Below are 17,793 nucleotides of genomic sequence, written 5' to 3' on the forward strand. Positions count from 1 at the left end.
TACTTCAACTTGAACGTGTTCAAGTCCTTTTAAATTCCTGTTTTTTATTTTTACACAAAGAAGCTTTATTCTTAAAAAATATATTTTAAAACGATGTTGGTTTCTACCAGCAGTTATTTGTAAATGCAACCTTTATTAAATAATAATATCACAGACAGGTTGAGACAAGTTGCTAATGCAACCCAAGCATGTAAATGCATGACAGTATAGTATGCACTGTTGATTAAGTTCCCACCACCAGCATCAGTACTGAGAGCGTTTCCGTGTGATAATTATTGTCTGATTCTTCTCCCTATTTTCAGTTTTAGATTCATGGCCTTTGGAAAGCTGATCCAGCTATTCTTTTCTCTCTGCTTCCTGCAAAGTGTATTAGCAACCACTAGAGGGAAGGAGATTGCTGGTGCTCTCAACTACTACACCATAGAGATTGACGAGGGAGAAGCCACAGCCAGGAACGTGGCTAAAAGGAATGGCTTAGACTACGTCCTACCGGTCAGTGCAACTGTTTTAAATATTGTATAACACTTAAACATATTAGTTTAAAATAATTTTTCAATGCTCTTGTGCTATTTATTTGCAGAAAACAAGGTATGCCCTGCAGCCAGTGTCACTGCTGTTAAAAGTAACATTGAGGATAAAGAATGACACTTGCACTGTCGAGATTATTTAAACAAAAATTGTGAATTTCAAATTGTAAGATAATTTCAGATTGACATGTCACACTGTTGCTTCAAGAATTTACCGAATGTCCTTGAAAATTTATGTTTTTCTTCTTAATGGAATGTGAGTGGAGTTTGAAATGAATTCCTATTTATTTAAAAAAAGAGAGCTATGAAGCCAGTTTTGGTAATTCCCATGAAGATAAATGCAAGGTGCTTCTTTAAATGACTGAGGAGACGGTGGCAATTATTGAGATGCAGTACTTCGTGCTTTACATGTCCAGAGCACAGGGCTTATTTCCTCAATACAATGAAACAGCTGTCTCAGTTTTTCTCTGCTCTATTACTTTAAGAAGTCGAAACAATGAATGGAAAACACATATTGAGAATCTTTGCCTCTTATATATGTGTTTCGTATTTTTGCTCAGTGGTGAATGCACACGCGTGTAAAATGATTTGTTTGGAATCTATTTTGCTTTTTTTCCCCTTTACATGGATTACATTTAGATCTCCAAAGTGCATTTCTGGATTTAATTGTTGGTTGGTATCAAATGTTTAAAAATCCCTGTGAATAATCAAATATCAACCAGAGAGGAATAGAGACATCGTTGGCATTATATGATGCAAGTCTAAATTATTTCACTGAGTTTGCAGGTATTACCTGTAGAATTGCCATGATAAAATCACTTTCGCTGTGTTTTTTTTCATTTAAGGCAAAAGGTGTCACAGATAGTTAACCTTCTTGGTCATTGCAAGTTCAACCTGTGTTGGTTATTTGACTGAGCTTGTCGTATCTGCTCCCAGAAGGTTAACATGCTAAAAAAAATCTAGCTGCAAGCTGGTAGGAATGACTCTTTGTGTTGCTAATTATCCCACTGCATAATTATTAATATCACGAGTGGGAACAGGAAACAAGCAGACACCAAATAGTTGAGAATCCTATGATTCTGGCAGGAAGCTAGCCTGCATTAATAAAATGTGCCTGTGCCATTATCACAGTGGATAGAAGTGTTCCTTGTTAAGGATCATTTATTAACTGAGATCATCTTTTAGTTTGCCTTGGGGTAATGACTAATGTCAATGGCAAATTTCACAGTTGTCTAGAGAAATGAATTAAATTTACAATAAAAAGCCCTTTGGCCTGTTGTACATGTTCATTTATTGGAATAGTTGAACTAGAAGAACTGTAAGGCAACCAAGAACATCGGCTTAATTTTTCTTATGTATAATAGTGACCTTTCAGCTTTGTACTGGAAGTTACATATTATGAGCTAGAGAATGGAATTTGAAGCATGAGCTATTAGTGGCTCCAGGTGAAGAGACCCAGAAATATGCAGAATGCTGTTTGTCACTAATATCTTCTGTCCTTTGAAGTTAAAACCGTCGCAGTAATGTCCCTACTCTAAAGCAACAGGGCTCTTGATTCTTATTAAATCATACCGCTAACTGGTGTTTAATTTGATTCAAATCTAAACACACTTGAACGTTTGAGTTTGCTCTGTGTTGAAATACATAAATCAGTAGAATCTTCAACGATATTGCAGAATTTAGATCCAGAAGGATTGAGTATTGAAAGATTCGGATTTTGTCAAGTGTTAGGAAAATAGCTGTTTTAAATATCTAGCTGAATTTATTTTTTAGTGAAGTTTAATTTTCTAACGCTTATGGTTGCACAGGCAGTAAAACTGGAATGAGTGTGCACAGTTCCACAATTGCAATTCGCTTAGTTACCGACAACCAAGTACTTCTGCGTCTCACTCAATTAGTTTTTCTGTGGCCTACCATTTTTGTTTTGTGATTCGAAAAGAATTTCTACCACAATAACTAAAGTAGAATATTTGGATTTAGTCATGCGTTCTACAATAATTCTGAATAAAACTACACAAATCATACCGAGGGCTAAATTTAATGATCATAAGGTGATATGGTCATAAGTGATAGGAGCAGAATTAGGCCATTTGGCCCATTAAGTCTACTACGCCATTCAATCATGGCTGATCTATCACTTCCTCCTAACCCCATTCTCCTGCCATCTCCCCATAACCCCTGACACCCGTACTAATCAAACGAGATGATGTTGGGATTATGCTGTGCACATAATACATGCCTATTTGAATTGAGATATACAGAGTTTTTTTCTGCAACCTCATGGATATAACTTCAGTTATTAGCATCTAGTAACCTGTTATATTATAATTAACTATTAGATAATAGAATATAATACTATTATAACAAAATAAAATAATACAATAATAAACTATTGTTTATTTAAACTTTAGACTTTAGAAATGCAGCATGCAAAGCCCATTCAGCCCACCAAATCCGTGCCGACCAATGATCATTTAGTACACTAGAACTAACCCACACACTAGGGACAATTTACACTTTTACAGAAGCCAATTAACCTACGAACCTGCACGTCTTTGGAGTGTAGGAGTAAACTGGAGCACCCGGAGAAAATCCATGCAGTCACAAGGAGAACATACAAACTCCATACAGACAACATCCATAGACAGGATCCAACCCGGATCTCTGGCGCAGTATGGCAGCAACTCTACCGCTGTGCTACTGTGCCACTGTGCCACCCCCATTGTCCCAGCGAACGGTGGAAATTATTCTACTGAAACTCATTGAAAGATATGGCTTATTTCAGGAGGCAGTCTGCTTTTCCCAAAGCTGTTCCGAAGGCCTTGGTTGTGGGATGGAGAGTGGCCTTTCTCCAATAGGTTGGGCTCCAGGCAAACTGGCATTGGGGAACTGTTCAAATGAGATGAACAAGAAATCAAGCCCCAAAGGCACTAGAAGGTTACTGACCTTACATGGATGATCAAGATCAGTAGAGACATTCCAATCTACCATCAGAACAAGGGGTCACAGTTTAAGGATAAAGGGGAAATCTTTTAGGGCCGAGATGAGGAAAACTTTTTTCACACAGAGAGTGGTGAATCTGTGGAATTCTCTCCCGCAGAAGGTAGTTGAGGCCAGTTCATTGGCTATATTTAAGAGGGAGTTAGATGTGGCCCTTGTGGCTAAAGGGATCACGGGGTATGGAGAGAAGGCAGGTACAGGATACTGAGTTGGATGATCAGCCATAATCATATTGAATGGCGGTGCAGGCTCGAAGGGCCGAATGACCTACTCCTGCACATATTTTCTATGTTTCTATGTTTCTATCACCCACCCAAATGCCCCATTAGCCTGAAACACTGCAACATGCAGTACACTCCCATTGTTCATCTTGAAACAATCTATATCAATAAGGACCACAATGTAAAATTCAAATGTCCCATCACATTTTACTACTTAATCAAACCTTCACCTCCAGATTCAGGGAGAGTTTCTTTCTTCCCAGCTGTTATCAGACAACTGCACCATCCTACCAACAGCTAGAGAGCAGTCCTGAACTACTATGTACCTCATTGGAGGCCCTCAGACTATACTTGATCGGACTTTACTGGCTGGATCTTGCACTAAACGCTATTCACGTTATTTCCTTTATCATGTATCTGTACACTGTGGATGGCACGGTTCTAATCATGTATTGCCTTTTCACTGACTGGTTAGCATGGAATAAAAGATTTCCACTGTACCTCTGTACACGTGACAATAAACTAAACTTAAACTCAAACATCTCATTCTTCCAGCTATCCTACCACAGTAGGAATATCAGCAGCCACAATGCAGGTCATTAATTAACACTAACTTAATATTTTCCTCTTATGCATTGCATATCTGGCCCAAAATTCCAGCAGGAGTTAAGTTGATCCATTGCATCACCACCTGTGAAGTTTAGGGTACGGTATAGTTAAGAGAATGGCCAAAATGTAATGTGTTGTGACGACCACCACCCAGATTTACCCCTCCCTCTCAGGTCCTGTTTCTCCCTTATTCCTTCTGTTCAACAAGATACAGAAAACTCCGGTTCACTATCTGGCAATGAGAAATTTAGAGTCATAAAGTCATACAGCATGGAAGCTGGTTCTTCTGCCTAACGTCCATGTCGACCAAGATGTCCCATCTAAGCTTGTCCCATTTACCCACATTTGGACCATATGCCTCTAAACTTGTCCTTTCCATGTATTTGACCAATTGTCTTTTAAATGTTGCTGCAGTAGCTGTTTCAACTACCTTGTTGTCTACCTCCTGTTTCAACTACTTCCTCTGGCAGCTCGTTCCATATATCCATCAACCTCTGTGTCGAAACGTTGCCCCTCAAGTTTCAATTAAATCTTTTCAATCTAGGCCGTGGGCCGAGGAGCTTTTTCGTTTAGTTTCGTGACCCAACTCACAGAACTACCTGAAATTTTAATATATTGTGTCAAAATATTATATAAATCATACCTGAAACTCGTCAAGACCTAAACCTGCACATTTTCAAGAAATATGAGAAAAACCTCAAATTTTCTGAGTAGTAATTGCCCAATCAATGCACGTTTGATATTGAGGTTGGACGCAAATTGGCCAATCCCGCGCTTTGTTTTATGGTCGCTAGGCACGAGGACGCTGGGATCATGGCTTCCTCCTCATTACATCAATAGCAATAGCAAGGTTTCCAAGGAATAAAGGTAATGCTAACCTTGCTGATCGTTTTGTTTTTCATTTGATTGATCTTTATAATGTTATAATATGTACTGGTAAATAAAAATGATAAATAACAAATGTAGAGCTAGGGTTAGGATTAGGGTCAGTCTGTTTGCCAGTCTGTTTGTCAGTCAGTCTATCTGTTAGTCTGTCTGTCTGTCTGTCAATCTGTCGGTCGGGCCGTCGGTGGTGAGCGTTGGGCCGGGCCTCTGGTGAGTTCTGCGTCGGTCGGGCTGTCGGCCGGCGTTGCAGCAAGCGAGCGGGCGGTCTGATGGAGCCGTCGCTATCTGGGTGCTGAAGGCGGCCCGGGCGACGTGCAAGGCAGTACTGCCCCCCTCCATCGCCACCACCAGAAGGGCATGCTGGCCGAGATGGACACGCCACGGGGCCACAGTACGGAGCCCGCAGCCGGTCCCAAAGCGGCTCCAGCTCCAGCCTTGGGCAGCTCTGGGAGGGGGGCGAGTTAGGGTTAGGCATTTCCCTGCCTTAGCCTTCCCCCATCCCGGCACTGCCCCAGTCCCACTATGGCCGTGACCCCCACTCTGCACACTGGCAGTCAGTGGGGTTCAGTAAACGGGGGAACCCAGAAGAACTGCACTGACCTATTAATTAGGCTGGTTCAAGAGGACCTCTGCGGCAGTCTCATTAAAAAAACAACAACACACAATTATATTCATTATATTATTTTTATAGAATACAATTATACATAATTATATATGATTAGTCATATTCACAAGTCATATATATATAGATGATTATATATAATAATATATAGTTTAAATAGACTGCAACACGGAAATATGCTCCCCATGGTGTAATATGGGCATTGGACACTAGATGGCGCTTACTTTTACCGATCTCATTTTCTAATTAGTTTAATTAATTAATGTACAACTTTTGGCACTGACGAGTTATGACTTCTCAATTATATTTCATCTAAATCTGTGCAAAATTTCATGTAATTCCGAGACGTGGGTCACGAAAATGGATTTCTAGACACATTTTTGATGCTCGGCACACAGCCTAATCTCAACCTAAACCTTTGCCCTCTAGTTTTTGATTCCCCTACCCTGGGTAAAATATTGTCAGCATTCAGTGTACCTATTTTCCCTCATCATTTTGTACACCTCTATAAGATCACTACTCTGCCTCATGCATTCCAAGGTATGAAGTCCTAGACTGCCCAATCTCTCCATATAGCTCAGACCCTAGAGTCCTGGCAACATCCCTGTAAATCGTCCCTGCAACCTTTAGTAAGGTGTCCAAAACTGAGCACCACACTCCAAATACAGCCTCACCAACATTGTGCAACTGTAACACAACATCTCAACTTCTACACTCAATATCCTGACTGATGAAGATCAATGTGCCAAAAGTCGCCTTTACCACCCAATCTACCATGATGCCACTTTCCGGGATATAGGTACTTGTTCTCCTGGATTCCCGGTGGATGATCGCGGGTCCCTCCTCACTCTTGCCGCTCGGGTTCCATCAACGTCCGCGGTGGATGAGCTGGGCCTGTAAACAAGTGCATGTGCACCATGAAAGTGTCACCACACTAAAAGCTAGTATGAAATATCAAGAAGTATGATCTGGTCAGCGCCAACCTTCCACATGACAGTAACGAAAGCTTAGAGCACATCTGTCCTCGGAAGAATATAGAGATCATTTCTATATAGTGCCCAATGTCTCAGTTTGCATTTCAATGCAGACAAAATGGGTCTAAAAATGTACATTTGGTAATGCTGGATGATGTCAAGATTCACAAGTGTTATTAGGACAGTTCATTGAAGCCAGAGGTGAGAATTTCATCACCCCATTAACTTGTATGTCATAAGTGATGGAAAAGATTTGGGTTGAGTCAACTGGTGTAGGATACTGTTGCTCTTGAAGCTGCACAAGTGGCCAGAAATTGGATCCATTTGCCCGTGATTTCTGTGCACATAAAGACTGTTTTGCGCAAGCTAGATTGTATTGGCGGTTGTTTCTGGGCCAATTTCTGACTTCTGGTAAATGAATTCGAGTGCTTTCCTACGCAATTTACCTTGGAGTAGCTGACATTTTCCTGACGACTAATGATCCTTAGGTTGTGGCTCATGCGTTTCCTGTGCTGTTGACAGAGAACAAAAATGTAGCTTCTGGGAGAACCTACATTATTAAGACACTAAAAAACACTGAGCACGTGAAGCAGGATTTTGGAATGAGATGGGAATGAAAGGGTCAACACTGTCACATTGATCGCCTCCACATAGTATTTCACAGCCTCTCTCTTTTCAATGGCAAGCACCAGGTTTGATAATTCACCGCAGTTCCCCTCACTGGTCACAGCTTTTTTACAGACTCACTTGCAATCTTCACACTGCAGTTACTGGCCCCCTGATCAATGGATGCTTCCTCAGTGGGCTGAGCATAGAATGTGCCAGTTCATAGCACTGGGGAGGGGGTGTTGCTTTGGCAAAGATGAAAACACTTTGAATTCTGCATTTACTTCACCATAGGAGCCACAGCGGTCCAGTGTTAAGGTGTGAATGTACATGCTGAAAGCTACTGCACTATTTTTCAGTTACTTTTCTCCAATTTCACTCCTTTTTTCCCCCGAAGGTTGGTGTGGGTGCTAGTTTTATCAGCAGCACAGGTTTAGCGCATCATGAGCTACAGCATCCAAGCGCAGTTTGTTGTTGGTCCTGCTGAACATATCATCAATAACAACGTAACAAAGAGAAGTCTGGATCCAAATGTACCTCCTCAGTAAACGAAGCAGCCTTTTCTACCATGCATCAAGACTTCTTACAGAGGTGTATAAATTCATGAGAGGAATAGATCGGATAGACTCTCTTGCCCAGAGTAGGGGAATCGTGGACCAGAGGACGTAGGTTTAAGGTCAAGGGGAAAAGATTCAATAAGAATCTGAGGGATAACATTTCACACAAAGTGTGGTGGGTGTATGGAACGAGCTGCCGGAGGAGCTAGTTGAGGCAAGGACTATCGCAACGTTTAAGACACAATTAGACAGGTATGTGGATAGGACAGGTTTAGAGGGATGTTGGATACATGTTGGTCAGTGTTGGAAAGTTGGGCCACAAGACCTGGTTCCACACTGTAAGACACTATGATTCTTTGACTCTATGACTTGAGCAACTTTCATGCATGGATTGATAAGTGGCATCCCATCAATGATGATCATCATTGTCCACTAGATGCTCTTGGTGTGGACTATTCCATTTATTGGTGTGGATTTATTCATTCATGCATGAAGCTTGCTCAAGGCTTGATGCATAGTAGTCCGGGCAATGCATTTGGATTCAGACCTCTCTTTGCTACTGTGTTATTACTCTCTCCTGTCTAACATTTTGTTGTTGTATCCTCCTTTCCCTGGTTCTGTTTCTCTACCTCCTGCCTCCAAAATGCTGAAGCATTATGATTGAAATTGTGAGTGATGCCACATTGAACTGAAGCAGTAATTGCAAAGTAGTCCAGACATAACAAGCAGCAGAACTGCAGGACCACTCTACCTTCAACAACACCTGCATAGGTACATTGATAGGATAGGTTTAGATGAAAATGGGGTAAACGTGGCCAAAAGGGATGCTTAGATATTGCTTCTTGATCAGCATGGATCAGTTGGGTTGAAGGGCCTGTTTTCCTGCTGTATGAGTCTATGACTCTCTATGACTGTATCGTCCTACCTAAAATGCTGCAGATGGAGGCAAGAAGCTCATTGTTGAGCAGATGTTCCTGATCCCCATACAGACCTAATTTTACTTCGGAGTCACGTGAGTGACTACGTGAAGAACCCCGCCACGACGCATGCATGTCATATCGCTTCACGCTTGCGAAACGTCAGGCGGGGTGGAACGTTCCCCCGCAGCGGTAAGTTTGAAACCGCGACCTGCAGGTAAGTGATTTACTCTGCGGTAGTTTTTGTCCCCGCGCTGTTTTTACACAGGGGGGGAAGCTGGACAAAATAGTGTCCACAAGTGCTGCGAGTAAAGCTGGCTGGGGAGGACCGCGAAGTTGCGGGAGCCAGCAGCAGCTGAAGGCACAAGCCCCGTAAGGGATCAGCTGTGCCGACTTTTGGTCCCGCGCCGGCCAGAACACCACGGCCGGGCGGGAGACTATTCAGAATGGGGCCGTCGACTTTTGGACAAGTCAAAAACGGCAGGAGACGGGGTGGAACCACGTTCCCCCATAGCGACAATTTAAACCTGGACCTGCAGGTAAGAGCTGCGGTCTTTTTGTGTTTTTACCATGCTGATTACAGGTGGAGAAACCAACGGGCTGCGACAAAGCTGGTGGGCTAGATGGGATCAGCTGTGCCTGATGTCGCCTCCGCACCGGCCAGATCCACTCCACGGAAGGGCAGTAAGGACAAAGCTGGTGAGGGAGGACCGCGGAGCAGCGGGCAGCCAGCAGCAGCCAGCGGCACTCGGATCACTGACAGTGGGATCAGCTGTGCCCGATGTCGCCTCCGCACTGGCCAGATCCACGCGGCCGGGTGGTAAGGCTAGACACAAAAACAAACAAGGTCGTGGACTCAGAGGAGTCCGACTTTGAACAACCGCAGGCGGCCAGCGCCCGAGAGCGCTGGAGCCGGATGGAGCGGTGTGTTGGAGCATTTGCTCCAACGTGACAGACTCCGGGAGATGGAGTCGGGTCACTGTGGGCCCTATGATAAACCCACAGCAGTACCTCTTGAAGGGCTGCACAGTGCTTCTACCTCATCAGAGGGGAGCACTGCGGGTCAGTTCTGGGCTGACCTGGAAGAGGGGTCCGCAGAAGGAAAGACAAGTGTGCAAGGGGTGCAGGAACAAGAGAACCTACTGGAACCCACTACGGCCAAAGACAGCACCCCCATGCACCCACCAGCAGAACTGGTGAAAGCTCGAAGGCCCGGTACTCAAAACATGAGACTTTTTTAGGCCATGGCCCAGGCCAGCCTTCTTGGAAGATGCGGGAGCCTCCAACGCCAACCAAACCGAAAATCCAGACACCAGCGCAACAACAGCAGCGAAGAACCTACAAAAATAAGTAAACCTGCCACTGGTAACTATGGAGGTAGGTGGGTCTGGTTCCCTACAAAATACAGGGAGCATGGAGGTTGGGTGGAGATTACGCTCTTTTCTGAAGGCATGGAGCATGTTAACAACCGATACTTACATCTTAAGCAGTATCCAGGGATATACAATAGAGTTTATACACAAGTACAGCCCTCCAGTTCAACATATACTGAACCGAATGTTCGTGCCTTCTGATAAAGAAAAATCAAAAGCGCAAGCTGAACTGGAGCGGCTTTACATAAAAGGTATAATTGAGAAAACTCAACATGAACCATTAGAATTTGTGTCCAATATATTTATCAAAAACAAAAAAGATGGTGGTTGTCGCATCATCATAGATCTGACAAAATGGATACCTTTGTTACTGCTAAACAATTAATTTCTAAAGGTTACTTCATGGCCAACATTGATTTAAAAGATGCTTACTATTCAGTGCCTATACGAGGTGACCACAGATGTTACTTAAAATTCAACTGGATGGGACAACACTGGCAGTATAAAGCACTGCCAAATGGGTTATCATCAGCCCCCAGGCTGTTCACAAAAAAATTGAAACCAGCCCTAGCGTCTCTACGGAAACGTAAACACATGGTCATGGCATATTTAGATGACATACTCATTGTGGGCTAAACTTTGGAATTGGCCAAACAAACTGTAACAGCCACAAAACAGTTATTTGAAAAACTGGGATTTATTATCCATCCAGTTAAATCTAAACTAACGTCTTCCACTACTATGGACTATTTGGGGTTTCACCATTGACTCAGTTCACATGTCGGTGACTCTGCCTAAGGGAAAGGCTAGAGATTTAATAGAGGCTTGCAATAACCTCATTGACATCAGCAAACCATCCATCAGATTGGTAGCAAAAGTAATTGGCAAAATGGTGGCTGCCTTTCTAGCCACACAATTTGGACCTCTACATTACCTAAACTTACAGAGAACAAAAATACAAGCACTCAAAATTAATGCAGGTCACTTTGACAGACCTATGAAACTACCAATCAAGCTAAAATGGAACTAAAATGGTGGATAGATAACATCTGGCTTGTTCCAATCCAATCATTGTCAGTAACCTTTCCATGGTACTACAAACAGATGCCAGTGCACTTGGGTGGGGAGCCACCAATACCATCACCAGCTGTGGAGGTAGATGGACTGCTCAGGAGGCATCATTATTACTCACACTGGGCATAAACTACCCGGAAATGTTGGGTGCATTACATGGCCTAAAGTCATATTGTACTGGGTCATATCACCAGCATGTTAGACTACAGATAGACAATACCACCGTGGTAGCATACATTAACCACATGGGTGGAAACAAATCGACATCATGTGACAATCTGGCTAATACAATTTGGCAATGGTGTATCCAGAGAGATATTTGGATATCAGCCACTTACCTACCAGGAAGACTAAATTTAGTGGCAGACACCAGGTCACGCAAATTTAATAAAAACACCGAATGGATGTTGAATAAAAAAGTATTTGCTGATATTACAGCAAAATATGGAACACCAGATATCGATCTATTCGCATCCAGACTTAACCACCAGTTATCAAATTATGTTTCATGGGAACCAGACCCTGGGGCAGCGGCGACAGATGCATTTTCGCTGCATTGGGGGGGGGGGGGAAATTGTTTATTTACGCATTCCCTCCTTTCTGCCTCATCAATCGGGCATTAAGGAAAATACAACAAGACTCTGCGTCTGGTATTGGTAGTACCCGATTGGCCTTCTCAACCATGGTTCCCAGTGGTATTAAACATGGTATTAGAACCATGTATCACCATCCCACATAGACCAGATTTATTGCTACATCCCGTAACCAGGGATAGCCACCCATGCCATAAACATTTGAACTTATTAATTTGTAGAGTTATAAAAACACCTCTACTACAACTGGGACTGATGGACCGAACAGTGAACATGATCTCGGCGGCCCAAGGACAGTCAACCAAAAAACATTATCTGGTCTATATCAGGAAGTGGGCGATGCACTGCCATAAAAACAACATCACCTACAGAGACATGAACATCCCGTCTGTTCTGGAATATCTGGCAGGCCTCCACTATGATGAAGGGCTCAGTTACAGTGCCATCAACTGCGCCAGAAGTGCCCTATCGACTTACCTATGGCAGGGGACAGAGCGTTACTCTGTTGGGACTCACCCACTGGTAACAAAACTTATGAGGGGAATTTTAATACTAATCCCCCAAGAACCAGGTACTCCCAAATATAGGATGTAATTATTATCCTGAAGATGCTCAGGAATTGGTCTCCAGCAACAGCTCTGTCCCTACACAGACTGACATTAAAAACAGTCATGCTAATGGCATTGGTCACGGCACAAAGGATACAGTCACTGCATAAACTAAGACTGGACAACATGACTTCCTCAACAGAAAATATTACGTTTCATATCTATAAGTTAGTAAGCAGAACAGACAGGGATCAGCAGGCCTCAATATACAATTTAGGTCATACCCAACAGATGACCGTCTGTGTATAGTAAGACATCTGTCGTTATACATGGATAAAACGAAAATCCTAAGAGGCAATGAGAAGGCACTTTTTGGTCAGCCACTAGCAACCACACAAAAGAGTGACGGTCCAGACCATCTCAAGATGGCTGAAACAGGTGCTAACACAGGCTGGGGTGGATATTAATATTTAAAATCTCATTCCACCAGGGCTGCAGCTACATCGGCAGTGATACAGTTGGATGTCCCAATGGACCAAATCCTCAAGGCAGCAGGATGGTCTGGGGGGGAAAAAACATTCCAATTATTTTACAATAAACCAGTAATGAAACCTGGAACGTTTGCAGAAACAATTTTAAGTTCTGTAAATTAATTTAAACCCATAAAAAGGGGTTATAAATTAGTGTTAATAAATTTTATGATTTCAATGTCGAATTCATGTCCAAATTATGTTAACACAATTCCTCCTACAGTCATCAGGCAGACGTGATGCATGGACTCGTTTCCACGGCATGAAATCACAGAGCTTTAAAATCTTCACATAGTCACTCACGTGACTCCGAAGTAAAATAGTAAGATTAAATGAGAACTTACCAGTTTGAAGTTTGATCTGTATTTTATGAGGAGTTACGATGAGGGATTACGTGCCCTCCGCTCCCACCCTTGATCATATATTTAACTGGTATCTCTTCTCTAATCTTACTATGTTTAGTCATTACAGTTATCTGTGATTTCACACCGCTGCTTTGAAGAATGACACGCATGCGTCGTGGCGGGGTTCTTCACGTAATCCCTCATCGTAACTCCTCATAAAATACAGATCAAACTTCAAACTGGTAAGTTCTCGTTTAATCTTACTATTTAATCTGATGATGTGACTGAAAAGTTGCAGCCGCAGAGGACAATGCATGATGAAGAAGTTATGGCTGATACTGAGTAACTGAGCGTTCATCATCACTGGTCGGAGAAATGGTGAGAAAGGAAGTGGATGTTGAGGGGTTTAGATCCTCTTGGACACTGTATACCTTGGAGTTTGAGTGTGACATCCCTCAGGTTGATGTGGGAGCAGCTGATGGCTATTTGTAACCTGGGGAAGTCGACTATCCTCAAGCCTGCATACTCACCCTGCCTGGTGCTACCCACTTGAAGTGGAAAATAATATTTGGCTTTACTTCAGCCTTCGTAACCTCTCTATTGCAGTGCAGTGCTGCAAATTGTAAGAAGTTATTAATCTTTCCAGCAACGACCTGGAAATAGCTGGAGGCATAGAAATTCATTGCAGCAGTGACTCTGAATGTTGCTAGGCAATGAGGTTCAGGACCTGCTGTGCAGCTGCAGGTGTGACTGCAGCAGGTGGCAGAGAGCTGTGGCACAGTGGCGCAGCGGTATAGTTGATGCCTTACAGCGGCAAAGACCTGGGTTCAATCCTGACCTCGGGTGCTGTCTGTACGAAGTTTGTACATTCTGCTTGGGTTTTCTCCAGCTTCTCAGCTTTCCTCCCACACTCCAAAGAAGTGCAGGTTTGTAGGTTAATTGGCTTCTGTAAAAGTGTAAATTGTCCCTAGTGGGTAGGATAGTGCTAGTGCACGGAGTGATCGTTGGTTGGTGCGGACTCCGTGCACTAGTGGGCTGAACGGCCTGTTTCCACGCTGCACCTCCCATAATCCAAAGAAGTGCACTTTATAGGTTAATTGGCTTCTGTCAATTGCCTCTTGTGTGTAGGATAGAACTAGTGTACGGGTGATTGCTGGTCGGCATGGACTTGGTGAGCTGATGGACCCATTACCATGCTGGTTCTCTAAACTAAACTGCGAGGACTTACAGGGAATATCAAAGTCTTCTACGCCTTGTGCAAACTGATTAATGGTAAATGAGAGGAATAGGGTCTTGCTCCTAAGAATCCTTTCATTCCTCCTTTAGCTCCATATTCAAACCTGTGCTTGGCTATCTCCACCACCTCCTCCCAGACATGCCTTGGGTCTGGAGGTATGGCCACATGAGCTCTCATATTATTCTGTCCAAATAATGCTCTCTTCTAAACCACAGCTTCTGAAATTTCAATGGTGCCCAATGATCAAAGTGCTAAATGATCTGCACAACCAACATATCTGTAGACATTACTTTAGACTTTGAAAATAGAGCATGGAAATAGGCCCTTCGTCCCACAAAGTTTACATTGAACATCGATAATCCGTACACTAGTTCTATCCTGCACACTAAGGTCAATTTACAGAAGCTAATTAACCTACAAATGATTGCGTCTCTAGGTTGTGGGAGGAAACCAGAGCACCTGGAGAAAACCCACACCATCACAGGGAGAACATACAAACTCCATACAGACAGCACCCACAGTCAGGATCGAACCCGGATCTCTGGCGCTGTAAGGCAGCAACTCTACCGCTGTGCCGCTGTGCTGCCCTTATCCTCTAATCAATCACTGACAAACCTGCAAGTATCTGAGGATTCCTTTCAGCAGTGACAAGGAAAACAGGGCAATGCGGAAAGTTCTTCCTATCGCTAGGAGCCAGATTCTCTGCGCCTGCTTAACACGTGGAATTAGCTGGATCTTTGCAGTTCAATTTGGAAAGAGCCGCATTAAATCAGTGTTGCATGAGGATTCTCACGGAACAGCAGTTGCTACTTTAGAAAAAAAAACAAAGTGCTGGAGTAACTCAGTGGATCAGGCAACATCTCTGGAGGACATGGATAAATGACTTTTCTGGTCTGGATCCTTCTGCAGACATGAGGATTGTTATTAGCACCTGAAGCCTCACCATCAATAAATGGCACACACATGACTGCCCTTCCCAAAATGGTGAATGGTGTAACTGTTTGATAAATTCATGTCAAGTTGGTAGCTGTGGTGTCCAAACCACAGTTGTTATGGAAGTCAGTCCCACAACTGTATGTATGGGGAAGCACTTACAGCAAATTGCCTTGTTATAAGACAAAAATTAAGGATATTTCATTTGGCTTATTAGTTTCGCTTAACAGATGTTCCGTGAATGGGTGTAATGGATTGACAGCATTCAAAGCATTGAGCGGTAGTTTGAGACAGGATTCAATGTTTGAGGGTGGCTGGATTAAAAATTCCACAAATGAATGTGAATGGGAAATTCATGATATGTTGGAATTTTAGGCTTGGATTAAAGCTTTATTTGGATCATGAGTGAAGAAAAAATCCCGGAGTTAATCAGTGTAACTGCAGTAACTAATCATTGGAGGTTTTACTAATAAGATATTGCAATTGCTAATAGTTTCATGCTCTGATGATGCAAATATATTTTTGATGTTTTGATAATTATTTTGAACGCGACTAATGAGAAATAATTTTGTATACCCGAGCTATTGATTTCACTTAAATAAACATATTTTATTCTCTTCACAATAAATAATTAGAAAAGGTTCACATTTTCATCTGACCAATTAGCTTAAAGGTCATTAAATTCCTTTCCCTGCAGCAAAGAAACAAAACTCAAATTGAACAAGGTCAAAGAGCAAATTGCCTCTCAAATTTCACACTGTGCTGGTAGCTTTTACCTGATGCAACATTGCCTCAGGTTATTTACTTTGTGCCGTCATGTGAGTTGTGGACAGCAGCCTATGCATTATCTACAAAAGATCATTTGATTCAAAATGAGTATCTATATAATACTAAAACTCTTTGTCGTGTGTGTGTGTGTGTGTGTGTGTGTGTGTGTGTGAGAGAGAGAGAGAATCTGGTATATTTTACTATTTTCCTATTTTATTCCGAACGCTAGGACAGCCTTCCCATCTTCACACATCCTACTCACATTTGTCACGTCGAGGCGATAAACATCTTCCCATCGCTTTCCCACCTATATTTCCAAACTTTAAAGTCATTTAAAGTTTTAAAAACAGCCCCAAAACTCACCCTTTTCGGAAAAAAAAAGCCCAAGTAACGTCACTGCACTCGCAAGGCAGGACAGGACACTCCGTGAGGGAGGGGCACTCCAGCACTCATGTGGTGGCCGCTGCCGGCTCTCCATGCCCGTGCCCGACGCCAGATGGGGAGGGTGGTACTGGAGCTGGAGTGAAGGCCGAACCTGGGGCTTGGGATGGGGCTGTGACCGGGGCCGAAAAAGAAACCGTCGCTGGAACCAAGGATTAGCCTGGGTCCGAGGTCAGGGACGAGCCCGGAGATGAAGTCGGGGCCTGCAGTGGAGCCCAGGCGGCGGCCGAGCTGACGGCTGTAGTCTACAACCTGAATAGGTCCTGGGGCAGGGAATGGGAGTGAGGGGAGGAGGATGAGGGAAATGAGGAGGAGGGAGATGGGGAGGGGTGGACGAGAGAGATGCCCCCTCCCTATCTACCTATCTACCCTCACTCCCACCCTCTCTACCCCCCTCCCTCTCTACACCCTTCCTCTCTACCGCTTCTCTCTCCCTCCCTCACCCTCTCCCTCCTCCCCACTTTACCCCCTCCCTCTCCCCATACCCCCTCCCTCTCTCTCTCTGCCCCTCTCCCTCTCTACCCCCCTCGCCCTCCCTCTACCCTCCCTCTCTACCCTCCCTCTCAACCCTCCTCTCCCTCTCCCCTCCCTCTCTACCCTCCCCTTCCTCTCCCTCTCTACCCCCGCCCCTTCCCTCTCTTCCCCCTCCCCCTCCCTCTCCCTCTCTACCCCCTCCCTCCGCCTCTCTACCCTCCTCCCCCTCCCTCTCGACCCCCATCCCCCTCCCCCTCTACCCCCCACCCTCTCTCGGAATTGAAGAGGGAGGGTGAAGAGGAGGAGGAGGGAGTGCTGGGGGATGAAGAGAAATGAGCCATGCCTGCGCAGTTGGGGGCTATGCGTAAGTGGTGCAATATTGGGTTGGGGGAACGGCTTGCGTTGGGGGAATGAGTGAGTGGTGGAATCTTGCGTTGGGTGAGCAATGGGTCTGCACGTAGTCTAGTATTATTTAAAATGTAAGAGCTGATTTAATGGACAAAATCCTGAAATGACATTGAATACTTTGCATTTTTGATCAAACCTGTTAGAATTTATGT

General features: G+C 43.7%; 1 protein-coding gene across 1 annotated transcript in view; it reads left to right on the top strand.

Moving 5' to 3' along the window:
* Nucleotides 1–269: 269 nt before the first annotated feature.
* The window catches only part of LOC116974287 (PC3-like endoprotease variant B), a 699,630-nt gene continuing 682,106 nt past the window's right edge, over nucleotides 270–17,793 (top strand). Inside the window, exon 1 of the mRNA XM_033022605.1 lies at nucleotides 270–492. Coding sequence (XP_032878496.1) covers nucleotides 313–492 — 180 coding nt within the window. The 5' untranslated portion in view covers nucleotides 270–312. The remainder of the gene's footprint in view (nucleotides 493–17,793) is intronic.

Source organism: Amblyraja radiata, chromosome 6, assembly GCF_010909765.2.
Source record: "Amblyraja radiata isolate CabotCenter1 chromosome 6, sAmbRad1.1.pri, whole genome shotgun sequence".
Classification (NCBI taxonomy): Eukaryota; Metazoa; Chordata; class Chondrichthyes; order Rajiformes; family Rajidae; genus Amblyraja; species Amblyraja radiata.